A 19139-nucleotide genomic window follows, 5' to 3' on the forward strand; every position below is an offset into this window, starting at 1 on the left:
AAAGTTTGGAGGTTGAAGAAAGCTTTGTACGAATAGTAATCTCCACGTGCTTGATTTGAGAGATTCACCAAGGTTATGGTATCACTGGGATACAAAAGAGTGAAGAAGATCAAATGCTCTTCTTCAAACACTCCCAAGGAAGTAAGATCACTATTCTCCTGGTTTATGTTCATGATATTATTATCACAGGAGATGATATAATTGAGAAACGCGTTTTGCAAGAAAAATTGACAGGTGAATTTAAAGTCAAAGATCTCGGGAAATTGAGATTCTTCTTTGGGATTGAGATAGCCCATTAATGAGAAGGTATCTTTATATGTCGGAGAAAGTATATCCTTGACCCTCTTAAAGAAGCGGGAAAGCTTAGACGTAAACCTTCTAGTACCTCAATTGAGCAAAATCACAAACTAGGGAGTAAAAAGGAGAAATCTTGTTGACAAAGGACAATACCAACAACTAGAGGGAAGATTGATATATCTTACTCATACTAGACTTGATCTAATGTAGTTAGCATTGTTAGTTAGTTTGTGCATGACCTAAGGGAGAAACACATGTACACAATAAACAAAATTCTCCAATATCTTAAAGCCACTTTAGGTAGAGGACTACTATTTCGGAGAGGGGGACATCTATCCTTGGAAGTATATACTGACGATGATTATGATGGGTCCGTAACGGACCGACGGTCAATCTCAGGCTATTGTATGTTTCTATATGGAAACTTGATAACAAGGAGAAGTTAAAAGTAGAATATGATTGCTAGATTAAGTGCTGAGGAGGAGTTTCAAGCCATGACCCAATTTGTGAATTATAATGGATAAAGATTATTCTAGATGATCACAAAATAAGATGTGAAGGACCTATGAAGTTGTTGTGTGATAATAAATCAACCATCTATATAGCTCACAATCTCGTTCAACACGACAGAACCAAGCATATTGAGATCAACCGTCACTTCGTCAAAGAAAAACTAGACAGCGGAATAATTACTACACCTTATATTCCCTATGGTTGTCAACTAGCTGATGTCTTGACCAAGGCACTTCCCACAGACAGATTTCAAGAACTTATTGACAAGCTGGGAATGATAAACATCAATTCTTCAGCTTGAGGGGGAGTATTGTGAATATTGAAAATTATATGTAATTATTTATTTCCTTTATTAGCCAGATTTGTTTAGGATTTAGACAGTTTATGTTAGGGACTTGTGTTTACTGTTTTAGGCTCATTAGTTTCTCTATAAATATTGTAACCTTGTACATGCTTTCATGAGTATCAATAATATATTCATATTTTCTCCTTTCAAGTTACCATTTTTTCACGTTTCCCAATTGCCATAAGTTTCCCTAAATCACCATTCAATCATTGCATCAACCTGAAAGCTTCATGATCACACAGATATACATTTAGCAAGCCACTTACAAGTTCAAGCACCGGGAGATTACGTAAGTCCCTTGGTAGTGTCATCCTTTTATTGGTATCCTGCATAAATAATTCAATCAGGAAGTTGTGCAAAATACATATTTCAGATTGCAAGTCAGTGATAGAAATTAATCCTGAAATAAATTTATGGTCACAAGTAAGAAGGGACAGGAAATATTAAAATGAGTCACCTCTCTCTTTGTTTCCATCTCAGCAAGTTTGATATAAATGTCAACCATTTGCTTCATCTATATATGTAACACGGACAGTTTTAAGATAATTGATTGAGAATTGAACCTAACAGGAGAAAATATAAAATAAAACAGAGAGTTATATTACTTGTTGTATGATAGCTCCATGATAAGATGACAACTCCTTTAGAAGGTTTTCTGCTGCATGTTTTTTGTCTATATCGACCACAAATGAACTTCTACTACGCTGTTTGTCCTTGATACGGTCACCATTTGCCAGAGCCAGAAGCTAAGTAAAAAACAGATAATTAAAATATTGTTTCATCTGACGATTAATGTTAGTAGCAATGCATTAAAAACACATCCAAAAATTGAAATGAAAAAGAAGAAAAAGGTAAATATACACTTTCACATTGAAAAAAAAATGGCCAGAAAATAATCCCAAATATTACTTTTGAAAATCAAATAAAATGAATTGAAATGGCAAGTAAAACAACTGCTTGAAGACAGATAAAAGGTACGTACTTGAAGTATTGTATGGTATGGATGATCAATGACCATTTTCTTCACAAGAGAAACCAATGCAAACTGCATGGTTCATGTCTATATCAAATAAATGAAAGGAAAAATGAAAAACATTGAAAGGAAGCTTATAGTACTGGTGAAGCCAGAACCTGGAAATTAAGAGGTCCCAGACCATCCTTTGAGCTACCCATTCTAGAAGCAATTTGGTATACTAAAGGTACAAATTTGAAAGATTGAACCTACAAAACACATTCAAATGCAATCAACATACAAAACCCACAAATACAGTCTTGAAAAGGTGAAAAATCACACAAATCAGACTAATTTATTGACAATGGTTTACTGCATACCTCATCAATTGTGCTAAGCATGCTATTTACAACATTTTTTCGAGAAGAAAGACTGAACCACAAGGAAACTATTCGAAACACCTGAAAGAAAATAAACTTGTCAAAGGAAATCAGATCACCTTGCAACACTAACAATGTCTACATATAGTGTATAAGTATGAATCTATAGTAGCGAAGGAAACAGAGAGCAATTACATACCACTCTCACATCATACTTGTCACCTATGACTAAACAACGTTTGTATCCCTCCAATGCCAGACTAAGAAAATTATCCCGGTCATCCTGAGATGTTGAAAGACAGGGTGACTTATATTTACTACATATTATAGTTATGGGGTTGGGACAAGAATAAGGGGAAAAGATGGACTTTCTCTATCAATTTGAAATAGTTAGATTTACGCAACAGACACTGAGATTAAATATAATAGTTAGATTTTCTCTATCTTGCACACACAATTACATAAAAATTCCTAACTGATCAGACAAAATAAATACCTGTAATTTCTGGGCTTCTTCCTTGTCCATTGCTACTTGCTTTTGCAGTTCTTGGATTTTCATGGAGTAGTCAGTTTTCTCCCCCTAAATTATGTAATATATGTGTTAGAGCATCAGAGAATGAGGCAGGGAAAATAAATCTATAGCTACCTTTGTTGAAGTCCTTAATCTTTTTATGAGTGCTTCCAACTCTACTGTCTGCAGCGTCAACAATAACATGATCATAAGCAATAGCATTATCGTCACGTATAAATCCTATTATCTTATAATTTCCCTTAGACTGTTTATTCGAATTAGTCAATTAGGTACCTTATGCTTTCTTAAGCGCATTGCTGCTTGCCACTCATTAGAGTTAAGCCTTTCTTCATGGCTCCTGAATAAAGCATCAGCATAGTGTGCAAGATGAAAATTGGTCTGACATTTCCTTTCCATGGCCTTCTTGCCTGTAGTGTTTGCATCCTCAGCAATAGAGACTGCGGGCTTCAAAAACTTCTCCAAAATTGTTCTTGAGCTGCAATTTTACAGCAAAACAGGGGGAAAATAAGAACTTAGTGAATCAGGCATGAAAAGGAAATATATTATTAAAATGTTACACAGAATGAAGTTTTGTCCAATAACTTGCTAGATCTGGTTTCTGCCAGCCACTTCCCAATCACCCGATATACATCTGAAGCCTCCTCATTGGAATGATAATTTTGTGATATATACATTGCGAGGTTGATAGCCATCTCATTTTGACCTTGAGCACGGAAAAGCTTTGCCTCTTCAAGCTGCCATTTCGAAGTTATATTAATCAGATATACTTGGCACGGATGATAACAGTAATACTACTGCTGACTCATTTTTAAGCAAAGTCTAAGCAAACAAGCATAAAACAATTTGTTGCATTAAATTTGTAGTATTTAACACTTATAATGGACAACAATCCCATTCTACCAAGCTTGGTCTTATAAAGCACATAGCATAAGAGTGTTTGGATAGAGAATTTTATGGAGGGAATGTAATGTTTTAGGGGATTTGAAATAATTTGCACTAAAATTTATTTTTTGGATATCTGATCAAAGAGTCTTAAAATTTATGCAGCATTTTTATTGGTGATTTTATTATAAAATAGAGGGAATATGAAATACAGTATCAAGATGTGGAAATTGTGAAATCCTCTGAACTCTTCATTAAGCATGCATTCATGCCTCCCTCTCGCTCTCTGCTTCATCATTCAGGACAGAGGTGGTGTAGTTGTCCCTCTTTTTCCAGAGCATTTATACCTCCTCTCTCTCTCTCTCTCTCTCTCTCTCTCTCTCTCTCTCTCTCTCTCTCAATCATCAGAGGTCAAATTCATATCTTGTTACTGAAGCTTTGGCTTCTCTTTGTAAGGCCCACACATTGATCAAATTCCATAACCGAATTTTTCATTTGTTATAGCATGAACAAAGCCAATACGTTCTCGCCTGTTTCTTCTCATTGTAATGAAATTTTGATTTCAATAGGAATTATCCAACAAATGATTTTAAAAATTGAAGTATTTGAATAGCAGAAATTCAATTTCTCTATAGATCAAATTTCCCTGTTTTTTAAATTGGTCAATCAAAACACAACCTAATAGTTTAGGAAAATAATTTCCCACATAAAAAGAAAAACAATTGCTTGTCACACTTGATATGCAATCATATTTCAAATTCATTTTCATCTAAAGTGTGGTTCGGTGAATTTGTGCTCTAGTGCAAAAGCACGAAACTACTATTCTTGAGAATTCATGTTGAGGAAAACTGCAGCTGTCGATCTCCAGATACAAGCATACACAAAGCCATACCAGCCCCCTTACCCGTCCTATCCAATATAAGGATGAATATTGCCCTTTGGTTTCAACAGAAAGGAACTTAAACTCATGCAAAGCAGCGGCTGCTTGAGAGAACCTAGATCCCTGTAAAATGGAGAATAGCATATAAGAAAAATAAACTGGAATTGAATTATGACTTTATGATAATTGTCAAGGATCAACTCTCCTAAAAGTTTAAACTGTTACCTAGAGGCCTAATAATAAATTCATACATGTAATATACCCTCTTACGCAAGAGCCTTGAGCTTGTAGTGTGAACACACAATGCGCAGGCCTACTTTATGAGCTAAAATTTAATTTTAATTAGTATGGCAATGGCAAGGATTAGATTCCTCACCACCTGGTTAAAAAGGCTCTAAGCTCTTGTAACATGTCAAGGACTAAATCTCCCAAAAGCTTAAGTTATTAAGAGGAGGCTTATTATTAACAATGGTGATATACCTTACGAAGTGTGGTGGTGGACGTCAGAAGATGCTGCAACATACAATCTCTACAACTTAAAATTTGAAGTAGCACTCGTCGAAATGCTATAAATGGTTCTAGCAAATTCATATGCAGTTGTGTCCGTTGCAAAATTGAGGACCAATCCATATCCAGCCATGACAACTAGTTGCCAATAAAAATAGACGAAGACATCAAAAACAATGAAAAGAAATATTCTGAAAGATACCTGTTTAATGGAAGGAATCACTGGCTGAGTTCTACAATATATTGTAGACAGTGAAAAAAATGTTTCTGCCTTGCAGGGCCCAGATACACTAGATACCTGTTTAATGGAAGGAATCACTGGCTCAAGAGACACATTTTGCTTCTGCAGACAGAACATTGTGCTATTATCTTGAAAAGTGGTCCAGCGTAAATCCCAAGCAATGGCAAGATGATAAAGCATCTGTCAAAATGATCATAATATTATAGATAAAAAGGAAAACAACCTCACAAACTTACTTTTTTAAATAAATATATATATAAGCATAAAACATTCTTTAATGAATCAAAAGGCTACTGACGATTGAAATTCTACAAATTTCTAGAGCTAATAAAGTTCGTTATAAATTTAAGTAACTTCAGGTAATCAAGCATTTCTAAAATTTAATTTTGTTTGCAATTTTTGAAACTATTCGGATTTAGGTAAGAAAAGAAGAAAAGAGAGAATAAAGATTAAATAATATTAAATTGGTATTAACTTGATGTGGTATTGATATGATAAGAGCTACAAAGCATTATCCCTATTTGTACTAATGCTATCCTAATTAGATACAGAAAGGAAAGGAAACTATTCTTAAAAGATCATATAAGATACCTTAAACTACTCTATGATATATCCAAAAAATTATATGACATTTTTCATATATGTTAATACTCCCCCTCAAGATAAAACTAAGTTTTAAGCTTGTTACAAATGACCTTTTGAAAAACTCAAAGTTAACCAAGAGAAAGACTGCCCCAATTGCATATGTGGCTAGTCCACATCAAAGACATGAGTCAGAGTGCATGTCTTGGACAAAGTCCGGCGTGTCCAAACCACATTTGAGACAAAGACAAGGGCAAGAATGCATCCGAGACAAAGATGAGCAGGGCTTAGTGATGTGCAAAAGAACCAAAAAACTAAACTGAACTGTGAGCTGAACTGCAGTTAATAAAAACTGATTTTTGAAAAACCAGTTCATGAACTGAACTGGTTTTCAAAACCAGTTTAAAAAATGAACTAGTTCAAAAAACCATGAACCGATTTGTTTTTTTTTCTTCTTCTCTTATTTTTTATTTTTTTTCTCTCTATTTTTCCTTATTTATTTTGGTCCTTCTTTTATCTTTATTTTTAATACTTTATTTTTTTAAGTTTTTTATTTCTCTTTTTCTTTTATTTTCTTTTTTCTATTATGTATTTTTCTCTTTTATTTTTACTTTATTTTATTTTTTTTCTTTTATTTTTACTCTCTTTTATTTTTACTTTAGTTTTTTTATTTCTTTTTAAGTTTGCAAAAGAACCACGGAAAACACTACACTTAAAAAATTGAATTTTTACAAACGAATTTTTAAACTGAACTACTTTTAAAAATTAGTTCTTGAACTGAAAACTAGTTCATGAATCGAACTAGTTTTTTTCCTCTTTTTATTTATTTTTCTTCTCTCTCTCTATTTCTCTTCTCTTTGTAGGAAATTAGGATTAGAATCTTTCCACTTTTATTCCTTATTAATTAATGATTAGATAGGATAGGGCTGATGACTCATTACTGAGTCATTCTTATCCATTTTTTCTGATTTACTCTTGTATATATACTCCCATCAATGTAAATCAGTGTGTATCAATTAAGAAAAAACCAATTTTTTCATATTTAAACATGGTATCGAGCAGGTTGGTCCTGAGAAAGCCTAGCCACCACAACCACCATCAAACTCGTAGCACATCGCTGGAAAACTCAAAGTCCAGCCATTGTTAAAGTTGTTGTCTCTTCCTACAAAGCCCTAACAACAAAGTAAGGGGACCAGTCACTCTAGAAGGCCAAAACTGGTCGAATCCCAGTCATTCACCGTCGTCAGCGGCCGCCGAAAAATATTTTAGGCGACTTATCCGGCCAATACTTATACCATCGAAATTATAATAAGCCGATTTATAAGTTCCAAGAAGGCCCACCAGAGTCTGACCACCCACGCGCTTCCACGCGCCTAAAACAGCTCTGCAGGCCTGTCTCACACGCCCCCACTCGTCGTTGTTCTTCACATGTAAGCCACGCGCCGTCGTGCTAGTTCCTGTTCCGATCCGTACTGGTGTCATTTGATTAGTCTTCTTCTCCTCTATTTTGTCTAGGGTTCAAATCGATGATTGGAAACATTTTTTTTTCTGGGTAACCTTGTCTTCTATCATATTGATGGCCAAGTGTGAACCTTGCCATGAAAAAGACATGGCAGATTGTCTGATGTATCATGGAGATGTTGTACCCAAATATGTGAATGCTGGTGTTGAAACAATCAAAGCCAAGGGGACCATTCAGTGTGAATTGCGAATGGATTGGATACTATGTGACGGCAAGCTTCATGGCAGTGTTCGTGGTGGAGGTGGCATTGAGCTATGTGAAACTCAGGATGGAGTTGGTAGTTGAAGAGTGTTATAAGCTACTCCAGTATTGGAAATAACAAACAATAGTTCATGTAGCATTGGAAACAATAGGAATTATAGGTGTTACTCTCTTGCTATGTTGCTCTTTGATCTCGGATAATGTTACCTTCTTTGAGTCAATTCCCTTTTTCGAGTCTACTTCATTCACTCTTGAGTTCATCTCTATTGCTTTACATCTTTCGTCTTCCATTGAGTTGACACCACAACTCCAATTTACACCAACTTAGGATGACCAGGCTTTTATTCGCCTTATATAGGCCTATTATCGTTAGCCACTTCCAAATTCACCGCTTGAGATTGTCTCAGCTATTGCTGTAAATGAGGTCCATGCGGACTCTATTCCAGCACCTTCTTCGCCTCTTGCTCCGATCTTACCTTCTGACATGAACCTATCCATTGCTCTCTGCAAAGGAATTCTATCTACTTGTAATCCCTATCCCAATTGTTGTTTTGAGTTATCATTGTCTACCTTTCTCACATTTTTCTTGTCTTTCTTCCATGTCTCTTGTGTTTATTCTTATGATTGCAGGCGAGGCTTTATCCCAATGAGCAACAGGCTATATTTGATGAAATGTGTGTAATTCAAGTAGTGATATTTGGGATCTCATTCTTTTTCCTCTTGGGAAGTCCATTGTCGGATGTCAATAGATATTCACCGTTAAGGTCAGACCTGATGGTTAAGTGAATCGTCTCAAGGTTTGTTTAGTGGAAAAAAAGAATACATTTTCAGGCTTGATTACGGGGACACCTTCCCAGTGGCGAAAATGGCATTTGCTCGCCTGTTTTTATGAGTTCTATTCATCATTACCTCTTTATCAACTGAATACCAAGAAGGCTTTTCTCCATGATGATTTGTTTGAGTAAGTTTGTATAAAGCAATCTCTTAGATTTGTTGTTCAAGGGGAGTCTTGTGGCCTACTTTATCTCTCCGCAAATCTCTATATGGACTTAAACAATCTCCAAGAGCTTGGTTTAGAAGATTTAGCACTATTGTTAAAACAATTTGGTTTGACATTGGTGGTATCGAGAAACAAATAGGTTCGGCTGATATGGGGTTCCATGGAATTGGTCAACCACGCTATTATCAAGGAGTTATTAATCTCCCAATTTTCATAACCAAGAGCATCTTGGCAGGTTTTTTAATCTTCCCGTTGAAATAACCCATCTTACCCTTTTCCTAGATGACCAACTTTTTGCAGGAAATTCTTACTGTTACACTGGTGACTAGTGATCTGCATGGCTAAGTTGTCTCCAGAGGATTGAGTATTGGGGGAAGACGAGGAAGCGTAAGAACGATCCGAGGAAGCCATGAATGAAGAGAGAGGGTAGAACTGTAATATTCTAGAAAAATAATAGTAATTTATAATACAATAAATTAATAATAGTAATAAATTATAAATTAGTAATAATAATAATAATGTGTGTGTGTTGTTTGAATTATTAATTGATTGATTATTTATGCATTAATGTTTGATTAGTAATTTGATTAGATATGATGAGTTAGCATTCAGTCAATAATGAGTTAGTAATGAGTTAGCGATATTCTGAGCCATAAGAAATTAAGAATAAAAAGGAAATAGTGTATGAAGCCAATATCTGAGCCAGATACATCAATGAAGAATAAGGAAATGATTGCATGAAACCCATATCCGAGCCCAAAACTTCAACTATAAATAGAGGCTTAGCCTAACCAAACCAATTCACTTTTCAACATTTCTCCTCTACTCTTCTTCTCCTCTACTACTCTCTCTCTTCTTACTTCAAAAGCTTATTTTATTTTTATATTCTTTTGGTTACCAACCGATACTTTGCCCCAAATTATTCTTTTTCTTCTAGAAGTTAGCGAAAACGAAGGCCAGGTAATCTTAATCCCTATGTTCTCTTAGAATATTTTTGTATATGAAATTTGGAGTTCCTAGGTTCCCTTAGCTTAATTTTTTTTATATATATATATGAAAATTTGTATATGTAATCCTAATCCCTAAAAAATTTTAGGATGGTTTCATTTCAAAAATGTAATTCTTAGGGTATTTAAATTAATTTTTTTTTAAACTTTAGGAATTAATAGGATAAATTGGTATTAATAATTGAATTAAATATAATTATTTAAATTAAATTTTAACCCTTTAATGATAATAAATAGAAATAATTGGATTATTTGATGGATATGATTGAATTATGAATATTGATATGATTGGATTTGAATTTTATTTTAATAGATGCTTGAATGATGATATGATTTGGGCCCTACTAGTTATTGAATATTTGGATTATGATTTGAAAAATTATGATATGATTGGATAATGAAAATTTTGATATTCTTGGACAATTGAAATTATACTCTTTATTAAATTGATGAGGAAATTTTCCAATTATAAGAATTGTGACAAGATTGAACTTTGATGATTGTGTGTAATTGTAATTAATTAATTAGTGGGAGGATAGCTTTGGGATGATACTTCCTAAAGTGATGAACACAACCTTTGGTCTTTATACCTCCAATATATTTATACGATGTGAACAGATATTATCCGTTCTTCCCAAAATGGTGTCTGACAGGGTTTTCCGGGATACTAGTAGCAACTTTGGGAGAAGGTGTGCACACTAGGAAAAAATGTTTTGATTATGACCAATTTGATTATTTGTGACTGACAGGGGTTTCCCGGGTCACAGGGTAGACTGGCAGGGTTTTCCGGATCTACCATGGTTCTCTTCCCACTAAAGAAATTTAATAAAGATAATTTATAATAATAGATTTAATTATATATGATGAATATTGAATTACTATTTGAGTTAGCTGTTATTTGATTTCATCTTTTATATTAAGTTATATGTTTGTTTTTGATTAAGATTACCAGCCCTGCTGACTTTTGTGTTTGCGTTTGTTTGACTGAAATGATCCTTCGGGGGAGCAGACTTTAGTGAAACAGGTTCTAAAGGCAGTGAGGATAACGACTCAGATATTTCTAGCTAGCTCTAGGGTTTAAATTTTTTTTTTTTGAGCTTCAATAAATATATAAGATATATTTCTTTTATTGAACTTAGTCTTTACTTTTATTTTTTTATTCTTTTGTTGTAATAAATTTTAGCCTTGCGCTTGTCCATAGTACAAGTGCGGCGATAACATTTCCCAAATTTGGTTATTTTGAATTTTGCAGTTATTTATAAAATTATTATTATTATTATAATTTGTTAGAAATTTGGGGTGTTACAAGAACCAATTGTGTGAGATTCAATGAACAGTGTCTCCGGCGATGAACAATGTTTCTGGCGTGAATAGTGTTCTGAACAGTGCATGTTTGGCTGGGACATAGCAGAAAAATAAAAAAATGAAGGGCTTTTCATTTTTAGAGCTAGGACGGGAATAGTGTTCCCAGCTTTGAAGATGGCTGATCTAGGGGAGGAACGAACCCGGTCTTGATACCATATTGAAAGATGTAAAACAAAGGTTTTTCTGAATTGATACATTTGATTTACACTGATAGGAGGTATTTATACAAGAGTAAATGAGAAAAAAATGAATAAGAATGACTCAGCAATGAGTCATCAGCCCTATCCTATTTATAGAAGCAAATTCAAAATTCAAATTCCTATTAAAGGAAAAAATCAATCACTAATTAATAAGAAATAAAAGTGGAAAGATTCTAATCCTAATTTCCTACAATCTCTCTTTTTCTCTGCGTCTTAAAGAATTTCTTCATTTATTAAAAAAGAAGAAGACTAGTTCCTGTTAAGTATCACAATTCAAATGCAGACACCAGCTTTAAATGGTGTCTCACCATCCAAAAGAACTAGTAAAAACCAAATTTTGGGTGTAAAAGCTTATGAATTGGAAAAAATATTCATGGGTGAAAGAACCAGAAGAGTCCAAGGACCATCACTTGGCTTAATTAACGTAGTCTCGACCAGGTTGACCTGAAAACATTAATATTCAACCCAACCCAATTATGTAGGGTAGGATCCAAATAGGTTCACAGATAGTGCTATGAAACATAGATGTAGTGGCAATAGATTTCATGTTAAGGATCAACAAATTGGATGAATAGGTACCTGGAGTTTGATGACAGTCAAGTAAATGTACTCAGTACTCTCTTCACTAGCATGAGAAACAGACCACACAAGCTCCTAGAACACATTAAACATTAATAATTGAATAGTCCTCAAGCACATCAACACAATTGAGGAAACAAATACTACCTGCTTTGAATCCGTAAGTTTTCTCATGAAATCACTCAAATCACCCTCCTGGAGTGCTCTTAAACAACTGAATATAAGAATAATTAGACGCACTTTTCATGAAAAAGACATTTATTTCTATTGGTAGAAATTGACTTTCATTCATAATTGACCAGTGAAAGTGCACTGCATAGATACAATTACAATCCTTAGTACCAAAAACAATTAAAAAAGCAGAGCACTGGTTGTTACTAAAAGTTTGTCAATGTCTTCAACCTAAAAATTCTATTTTAGAAGATATGCCTTCTGATTACATTAATAATTATTCATCAAAAGTAATCAACCATGGACACCATGCAAAACACTCAAAACCATGTCAAAGAAGTAATAGATGGGAATGCAGCCTGGGGCACAAGCCCACTCGAGACCTGTATTTGGTTTCCCCAGCCCCCACTGCAGCATGATTAATAACTAACTAATTGCACAGCACATTTATTGAATCTTAACTAGCCAACATGTTACGCCTATTTACCGGAATGAATACATGTGAATTATCACATAATACTTGAGTCTGTCTGTAAAATAGAGAGCAGAAATAATTTTGCATTCTGGAAAGGAACATTTTTAGAGAGTCATGACTGCACTGCACTATGATTAGTTCAGGCCTTTCCGCTTTGAAGCTCATAAGTCTATTAACCAAGAACAAAAAGGAATTCTTGGTAAAAATATTTGCAGTTTATGAACAATTAAGTACTTGACAGGTCAATGATGTTCATAGGGTGATTAACGAGTAACAATTTATTCCTAAGCAGGATTTATTTTAACCAAGAATTCCTTATTTGTAACTTTTCCACACACACATATTTCAGTAGAAGCTAAAACCAATAGAATGAGCAATTGAAAAATGGATTTCAAATTAAAATCAACATACGAATAAATGTATCCATATTACCTGTGCAAATTTTCATTGAAATGATCATATTTGATATTCTGAGTCGAAGGAGGAAAACTAGCTACTACACATGGTAAAGAGAAATCCCAGTTCCCAGCACGCCAGGCGGATTCATACTGCAATTCAGCAAACTCTAAATCATGCAGAAGCTGGTCTTTGCTTGATGTCAACCCTTGGCAATAGAAGTCGAGTACATGTGTGCAGCCAATCTGCTGCAATGATCTAATCAACCCTTTGTAAGGTCTACTCTGCCTCATCTCATCTACCTCTGAGGCAAAACATGAAGGGTTTGCTGGTCCAGTTTGTTCCAATGACAAACTCCTAGAATTGCCATCTTTTTGTACCGAGACACCTGATCGCACTTGCAAGTCATAATACTCAAGGGCTTTTCCCCAGTTTCCCTCATGCTCGAACGTGATTATTTGAGAAGTCAACTATTATTTAAATCAACCCATATAAACAGAAAATAAGAGATAAAGGCAAAAAAAAAAAAAACATACCAGAGAAATAAAATACATGAGCCTAAATCCACAAAGAAGCAAGGAAAAATATACTATCCCAAAGAAGAGCTCCTCCAAAATGAAGGCTTTTCTTTGGCCAGTGGTTTTCACAGTATTACAATCAAGCTTTCATGGATGACAAGGACTAAAAATCTGTCATCTCATCCCATTGTTTGACGAGTTCTTTGGAAGCTCAACACTAACTGTCATGGTGTCATTTATTCCATAATTGTTGGCTCATTGACTCAGATATACTTGTTTTCTTCTCTGGAAGGAAAGATAAAAAAGTTGTGTAGGTTTTTTCATCCAAATTCAAAACCAACCCATAAAGGATTGTTAGTCACATGTATTGTATTAATGTAAATATTCGTAGTATATAGCTATTGCATTAAATTAACAGTTGCATTGCAGCTGTACAATTTATTGCAATTAGTACAGTAGACTGTGTAAGTCAATTATACCTATGTACTCCAATTCAGATTTCAGAGAGTTTTCCCTCTTGATCCTACTCCCTCTCCCCCTCCACCAACCCCAATTTTACCTGGTATTAGAGCCTATTAGACCAAGAAGTTAAAAGTTTGATCCTTGCAAACTCCATTAAAAAACCACTACCCATTAAACCTCGATTAGTGAGGGTAGGGATGAGGGCAATGTTTGAGAGGGCCTATGCTTCTCTACTATCCGAGCCAGTTTGAGTAACTATGTACATTAGGCACATGGTATATGTGATTTGGTACTTATTGTACAGCTACAAGTAGTGCTGTAAGTCTTGCAGACTAGACAAGGAAGTAGATTTATACAAGTTCTGTGTAGACTATTTAGTCACACAATTTCCTCAACGGCTCCATGTTGAAGACAAAAAGTTTCATTCCTGGGCCTGCAGCATGCTCCCAAAAGGAAAAATCGGTTCTTGGCAACATATTACCCACCACTCGGTTATGAGATAAAGCTACTAGAAGGAAAAATCATGCTCACTAACCTTGTGAGACTGAAGGATTCCATATAAGCTATCAGGTTCATTGATTCTACTGACTGCCGAGACAAGTATTTCAATATGATCTGGCAACTGATGTGCAAGAAGACAAAAAAGATAAAATATGTAAATTAGTTACCGGCATTAATATGAACCTAGGCAATATCCATTAACAGTTTACAAATTCATATATATACCAAGAGTACAAAAATTAAATACTTAAAATAGGGTAACATATAATATACTCCAAGGAAAAAAAAAAACATCCGATACAAAAATATTCAGTACAACTTACCATTTCATTATGGGAGAAATCTGGACCTCCAACTGTCATACAGTTAAAGTGCTCTTCACACCAATGTTCCACATACATCACTGAAGTAAAATATGATCCACAACTCTATAATAGGAAAAGAAGCACAAGCAATCAAAATTTATAAAAACAAAATTAAGAGGAAAAGAAAAAGATAACACTGGAACCTAGACTGAAAACAAGAGAGAAATGAAATGCAGCCAATCTGCCACTTACAACTGCTGACTTAGCGACAAGAAGATAATCAATGGAAAGCCAATACACCTTGGAAGATAAAAGTAAAACATAAATTGTGTTAAATTCAGCCAGAAACAAATATATTGCACTTGACTTATAGGAAACAATGAATTCTATGAATGCAAAAATGAAAATGAGTTGATACTTTCTCCCATGAGGATGGTGACTTTTCCAAGGCACTTGACTCAACTGCAGATTCTCTTGCCTTTGCAGAAGTGGACCGTGCTTTTGAGCTATAACTTGAAGGTCTTGAATTCTGCAAAATCAAACCACATCTATCATTGTTTTTTTTGTAAAGAACCATTTTAGGTGAAGCTCTATTAATAGTTTTTATATTTCTCTAACATGCCCCCCTCACATGAGAGCTCATTGGACTTGAAGGATGAATTATGCATCAAGCCCAACTTATCTGTGCTAAGAAACTCCATAATATTTAACTATTTTTATTAACAGAATGGGGGCGGTGAGGATCGAACTAATGATTACTTAGTCATTGTTAGAATATTAGATATGATACGATTAGATATGATTGGATTCTGTCTTATCCGTAAATATTCTGACTGTATTAGGATTAGGTTTGGGCCTTACACTGTATTAGGATTAGGTTTGGGCCTTACACTTAAGCCCATTAGGGTCTCTATATATTGTAACTCCCTGACACAGATCAATACACAACGTATTCTTTTACATTTAACTTGGTATCAGAGCTATTTCGTTCTGGGAACCCTCGCTTCCGCTTAGAAATCTTGTTCTTCGCTTTAAAACCTAAGCCCACTGCTTAGGAGTCATTTTTTCTTTGTCGTGCGTTCTTCCGGCAAGACATCAAGGACAGTAAGTCCTCTCCAGGCATCTTCTGCACGTGTCCACATCCCCAAACAGTCACCGGAGCCACCATCAGCCACCGTCAGCCACTGTTCAGGCTGCCGGAGTACTTTTCCGGCGAGTTTTCAGTCTGGAATGAACGCGAACAGCACCCTCTCCTCCCGGCGACCTGCTCTGTGGAAGTCCGGCCACCATCGGAGTTGTCACGCTCTCTCACGCGCCTCCAGTCTTCTCTGCGCGTGGGCTTCACGCGCCACCTTCTGCCGGCGCATGAGCACTATTCCGGCGGCTTTTTCCGGCCGGTCTTGGACAGAGAAGCTCGTCTTCTCCTCCTCTTTCTGGATCTGTGGTTGGTTCTTTGTGGGTCTGACTTTTTGTGCGCACCTCTTCTTGATTGGTGATCAGGTTCGTTTCTCTTTATTCGGTTTATATCTTTGTGATTTAATACTATGGCAGCAAACCCTCCAATTCATTCGGAGGTCAAGTCTCCATCTCCTCCTGTGAGAAATTCTCCCAATATCATCTCTACCAATATTGGGTCCATTACCTCTTCAAAATTGAAGGGATCTGTTAATTACAAGAACTGGGCCACCTCTGTTCGAGTTTGGTTCTTTGGACAAGGATATGGGAACCATCTCACGACTAAGTCTACTGATGTCCCTAAGGAGGACAAGTCTGATTGGGAAAAGATTGACAACCAGCTTCTGAGTATCCTCTGGCAATCCATTGATCCGATCGTCTTGGATATCTTTTATTCCTTTCAAACTTGCACTGAAGTATGGGAGGAAGCAAAAAACCTCTACACTAATGATGTTCAGTAACTCTATTTCATCATCTCCCAGTTTATGGAATTGAGCAAATCATCCGACATTCAGATGGAGACATATATTGGCAAGAGTCGCTCTTTGATGCAGGCATATTTGGATATGCTGCCTTACCCTACTGATGCTACTGCATATCGGAAACAGGTGGAACGTCTCTTTATGGTTGCCACACTTTCTGGCCTTCCCGAAGAATATGATAATGTCCGTGATACTATCTTGACTAGTGGGGAGCCTGATCTATCCATGACGTATCAGCGTCTTCTGCATTTGAATAAGAAATCTGCTCCTGCATCGTCTTCTGCTGTTGATTCTACTGCTCTAGTTTCCCGTATTGATTTTCGCGGGAATATTGGAGGTGGATGTGGTCGTGGTAGAGGCCCAGGAGGCCGTGGCCCAGGAGGTCCAGTCAGACGTGGTCAGCGACCTCGTTGTCATTACTGTCAGCAACTTGGTCATTATGAGGAACGCTGCTACACAAAGTATCCTCACATGCGACCTTCTTTTGCTGCTAATATAGCTCAATCGGATACTGCTTCAAATGGTACAGTCTCTCTCTCCTCTGAAGAATATGTAGCATTCCAGGCCCTTCTCAGGAAGTCCTCTCCTCAATCTCAGGCCTCCGCTTCAGAAACTGGTAATCCTGTTGCTTGTGTTTCTCATTCTGCATCACTTGGTCCTTGGATATTTGACTCAGGTGCTACTGATCACCTCTGTGGTAATAAGGAACTCTTTTCTTCCCTTACATATTCTGAAAATTTACCCTCTTTTACTCTTGCTGATGGAACTAAGGCCTCCGTTCATGGGATTGGACAAATCTGTCCAACCTCCTCATTGACCTTGACATCTGTCTATTACATTCCTCACATCCCTTATAACTTAATATCTGTTAGTAAATTGATCAATTCTCTTAATTGTATTGTCACATTCTCAAACCAATTTGTTTCTGTGCAGGACCCGGGTACGGGGAAAATGATTGGAGTGGGCCGTGAGTCACGGGGTCTGTTCTACCTTGATGTGCCGAGTCCTTCAGTTGCTTGTTCTCTCACAGAATCTCCACAACTCATCCACAGTCGTCTTGGGCATCCTAGTCTTGCGAAATTGCAGAAGATGATTCCTCTTTTATCCGGTCTTCAACTTTAGATTGTCAGTCATGTCAGCAAGAAAATCACATCCGCTCCTCCTTTGCTAATCGTGTCAATAAGCGAGTTGATGCTCCTTTTTCAATTATTCATTCAGATGTTTGGGGTCCTAGTCGAAGTATGTCTGTTTTAAGGTTTCGGTATTTTGTTACCTTTATTGATGATTTCTCCCGTTGTACTTGGATTTATTTAATGAAAAACCGTTCTGAGTTGTTTTCTATTTATCAAAGGTTTTCTGCTAAAATTCATACTCAATTTGGTGCTTCTATTCGTATTTTACGTAGTGATAATGCTAAGGAATATGTTTCTGTTGACTTTTCTCATTTCTTAGCCACACAGGGTACTTTACACCAAACCACTTGTCCTCACACTCCACAACAAAATGGAGTAGCTGAACGTAAGAATAGACATCTCATTGAGATTGCCAGGACTCTTCTTATTCACATGCATGTTCCTCTTCACTTCTGGGCTGATGCAGTCCTTGCTTCTTGCTTTCTCATCAACCGCATGCCTTCATCTGTGCTTAATAATGATATTCCTCATAACTTATTGTTTCCGGATGTTCCTCTCTTTCCTCTATCCCCACATGTTTTTGGTTGTACCTGTTTTGTTCATGATCTCACTCCTGGTAAGGATAAGTTAACATCCAAAGCCTTTAAATGCATTTTTCTTGGTTATTCTCGTCTTCAAAGGGTTATCGCTGTTACTCTCCTGATCTCAAGCGTTACTTAGTTTCCGCTGATGTCACATTTCTTGATCAACAACCCTTTAATTCTATCCCATCTCCATCAGGTTGATCATGTTCTTCCTGTTCCTTTTCTTGACTTGTCTTTGCCAGATGCAGGTGCTTCTACTCCAGATAAGCAATCACCTATTGCTCCAGTACCTGAGAACCGTCCACTTCTCACTTATCAGCGTCGTAACACAGTACCTCCAGTCGACTCGACCCCTGCTGACTCATTGCCCCCTGCAGTTGATTCTTCCCATCCGGATCCTTCACCAGAGGCTCTTCCCATTGCTCAAAGAAAAGGTACACGTACTACTCGTAACCCTTATCCTCTTTATACCTTCTTGAGCTATGATCGTCTTTCTCCTCCTCATTTCACCTTTGTTTCTAGTCTTTCTTCTGTTTCTATTCCTAAGACCACAGGTGAAGCACTTTGCCATCCAGGATGGCGCCAAGCGATGCTTGATGAGATGACCGCACTTCATACCAATGGCACTTGGGACCTTGTTTATGCTCCTCCAGAGAAGTCTATAGTTGGTT

The 19139-nt window shown here is 36.3% G+C and overlaps 1 protein-coding gene across 1 annotated transcript in view; it reads right to left on the reverse strand.

The window, feature by feature from the left end:
* LOC133308707 (serine/threonine-protein kinase ATM-like) overlaps positions 1-15391 on the reverse strand; it is a 30400-nt gene extending 15009 nt beyond the window's left edge. Inside the window, exons 1-21 of the mRNA XM_061509386.1 lie at positions 15233-15391; positions 15067-15114; positions 14833-14937; positions 14544-14630; positions 13065-13498; positions 12134-12200; positions 11987-12061; positions 5588-5710; positions 5263-5427; positions 4795-4905; positions 3603-3754; positions 3294-3495; positions 3135-3182; positions 2985-3068; positions 2688-2771; positions 2489-2569; positions 2288-2377; positions 2139-2201; positions 1762-1902; positions 1614-1670; positions 1423-1482 (exon numbers count right to left, since the gene is read on the reverse strand). Coding sequence (XP_061365370.1) covers positions 1423-1482; positions 1614-1670; positions 1762-1902; positions 2139-2201; positions 2288-2377; positions 2489-2569; positions 2688-2771; positions 2985-3068; positions 3135-3182; positions 3294-3495; positions 3603-3754; positions 4795-4905; positions 5263-5427; positions 5588-5710; positions 11987-12061; positions 12134-12200; positions 13065-13498; positions 14544-14630; positions 14833-14937; positions 15067-15114; positions 15233-15391 — 2436 coding nt within the window. The remainder of the gene's footprint in view (positions 1-1422; positions 1483-1613; positions 1671-1761; positions 1903-2138; positions 2202-2287; positions 2378-2488; positions 2570-2687; positions 2772-2984; positions 3069-3134; positions 3183-3293; positions 3496-3602; positions 3755-4794; positions 4906-5262; positions 5428-5587; positions 5711-11986; positions 12062-12133; positions 12201-13064; positions 13499-14543; positions 14631-14832; positions 14938-15066; positions 15115-15232) is intronic.
* Positions 15392-19139: the final 3748 nt, after the last annotated feature.

Source organism: Gastrolobium bilobum, unplaced genomic scaffold, assembly GCF_033153095.1.
Source record: "Gastrolobium bilobum isolate Gb01-03AN ecotype WA unplaced genomic scaffold, APGP_CSIRO_Gbil_v1 utg14120, whole genome shotgun sequence".
NCBI lineage: Eukaryota > Viridiplantae > Streptophyta > Magnoliopsida > Fabales > Fabaceae > Gastrolobium > Gastrolobium bilobum.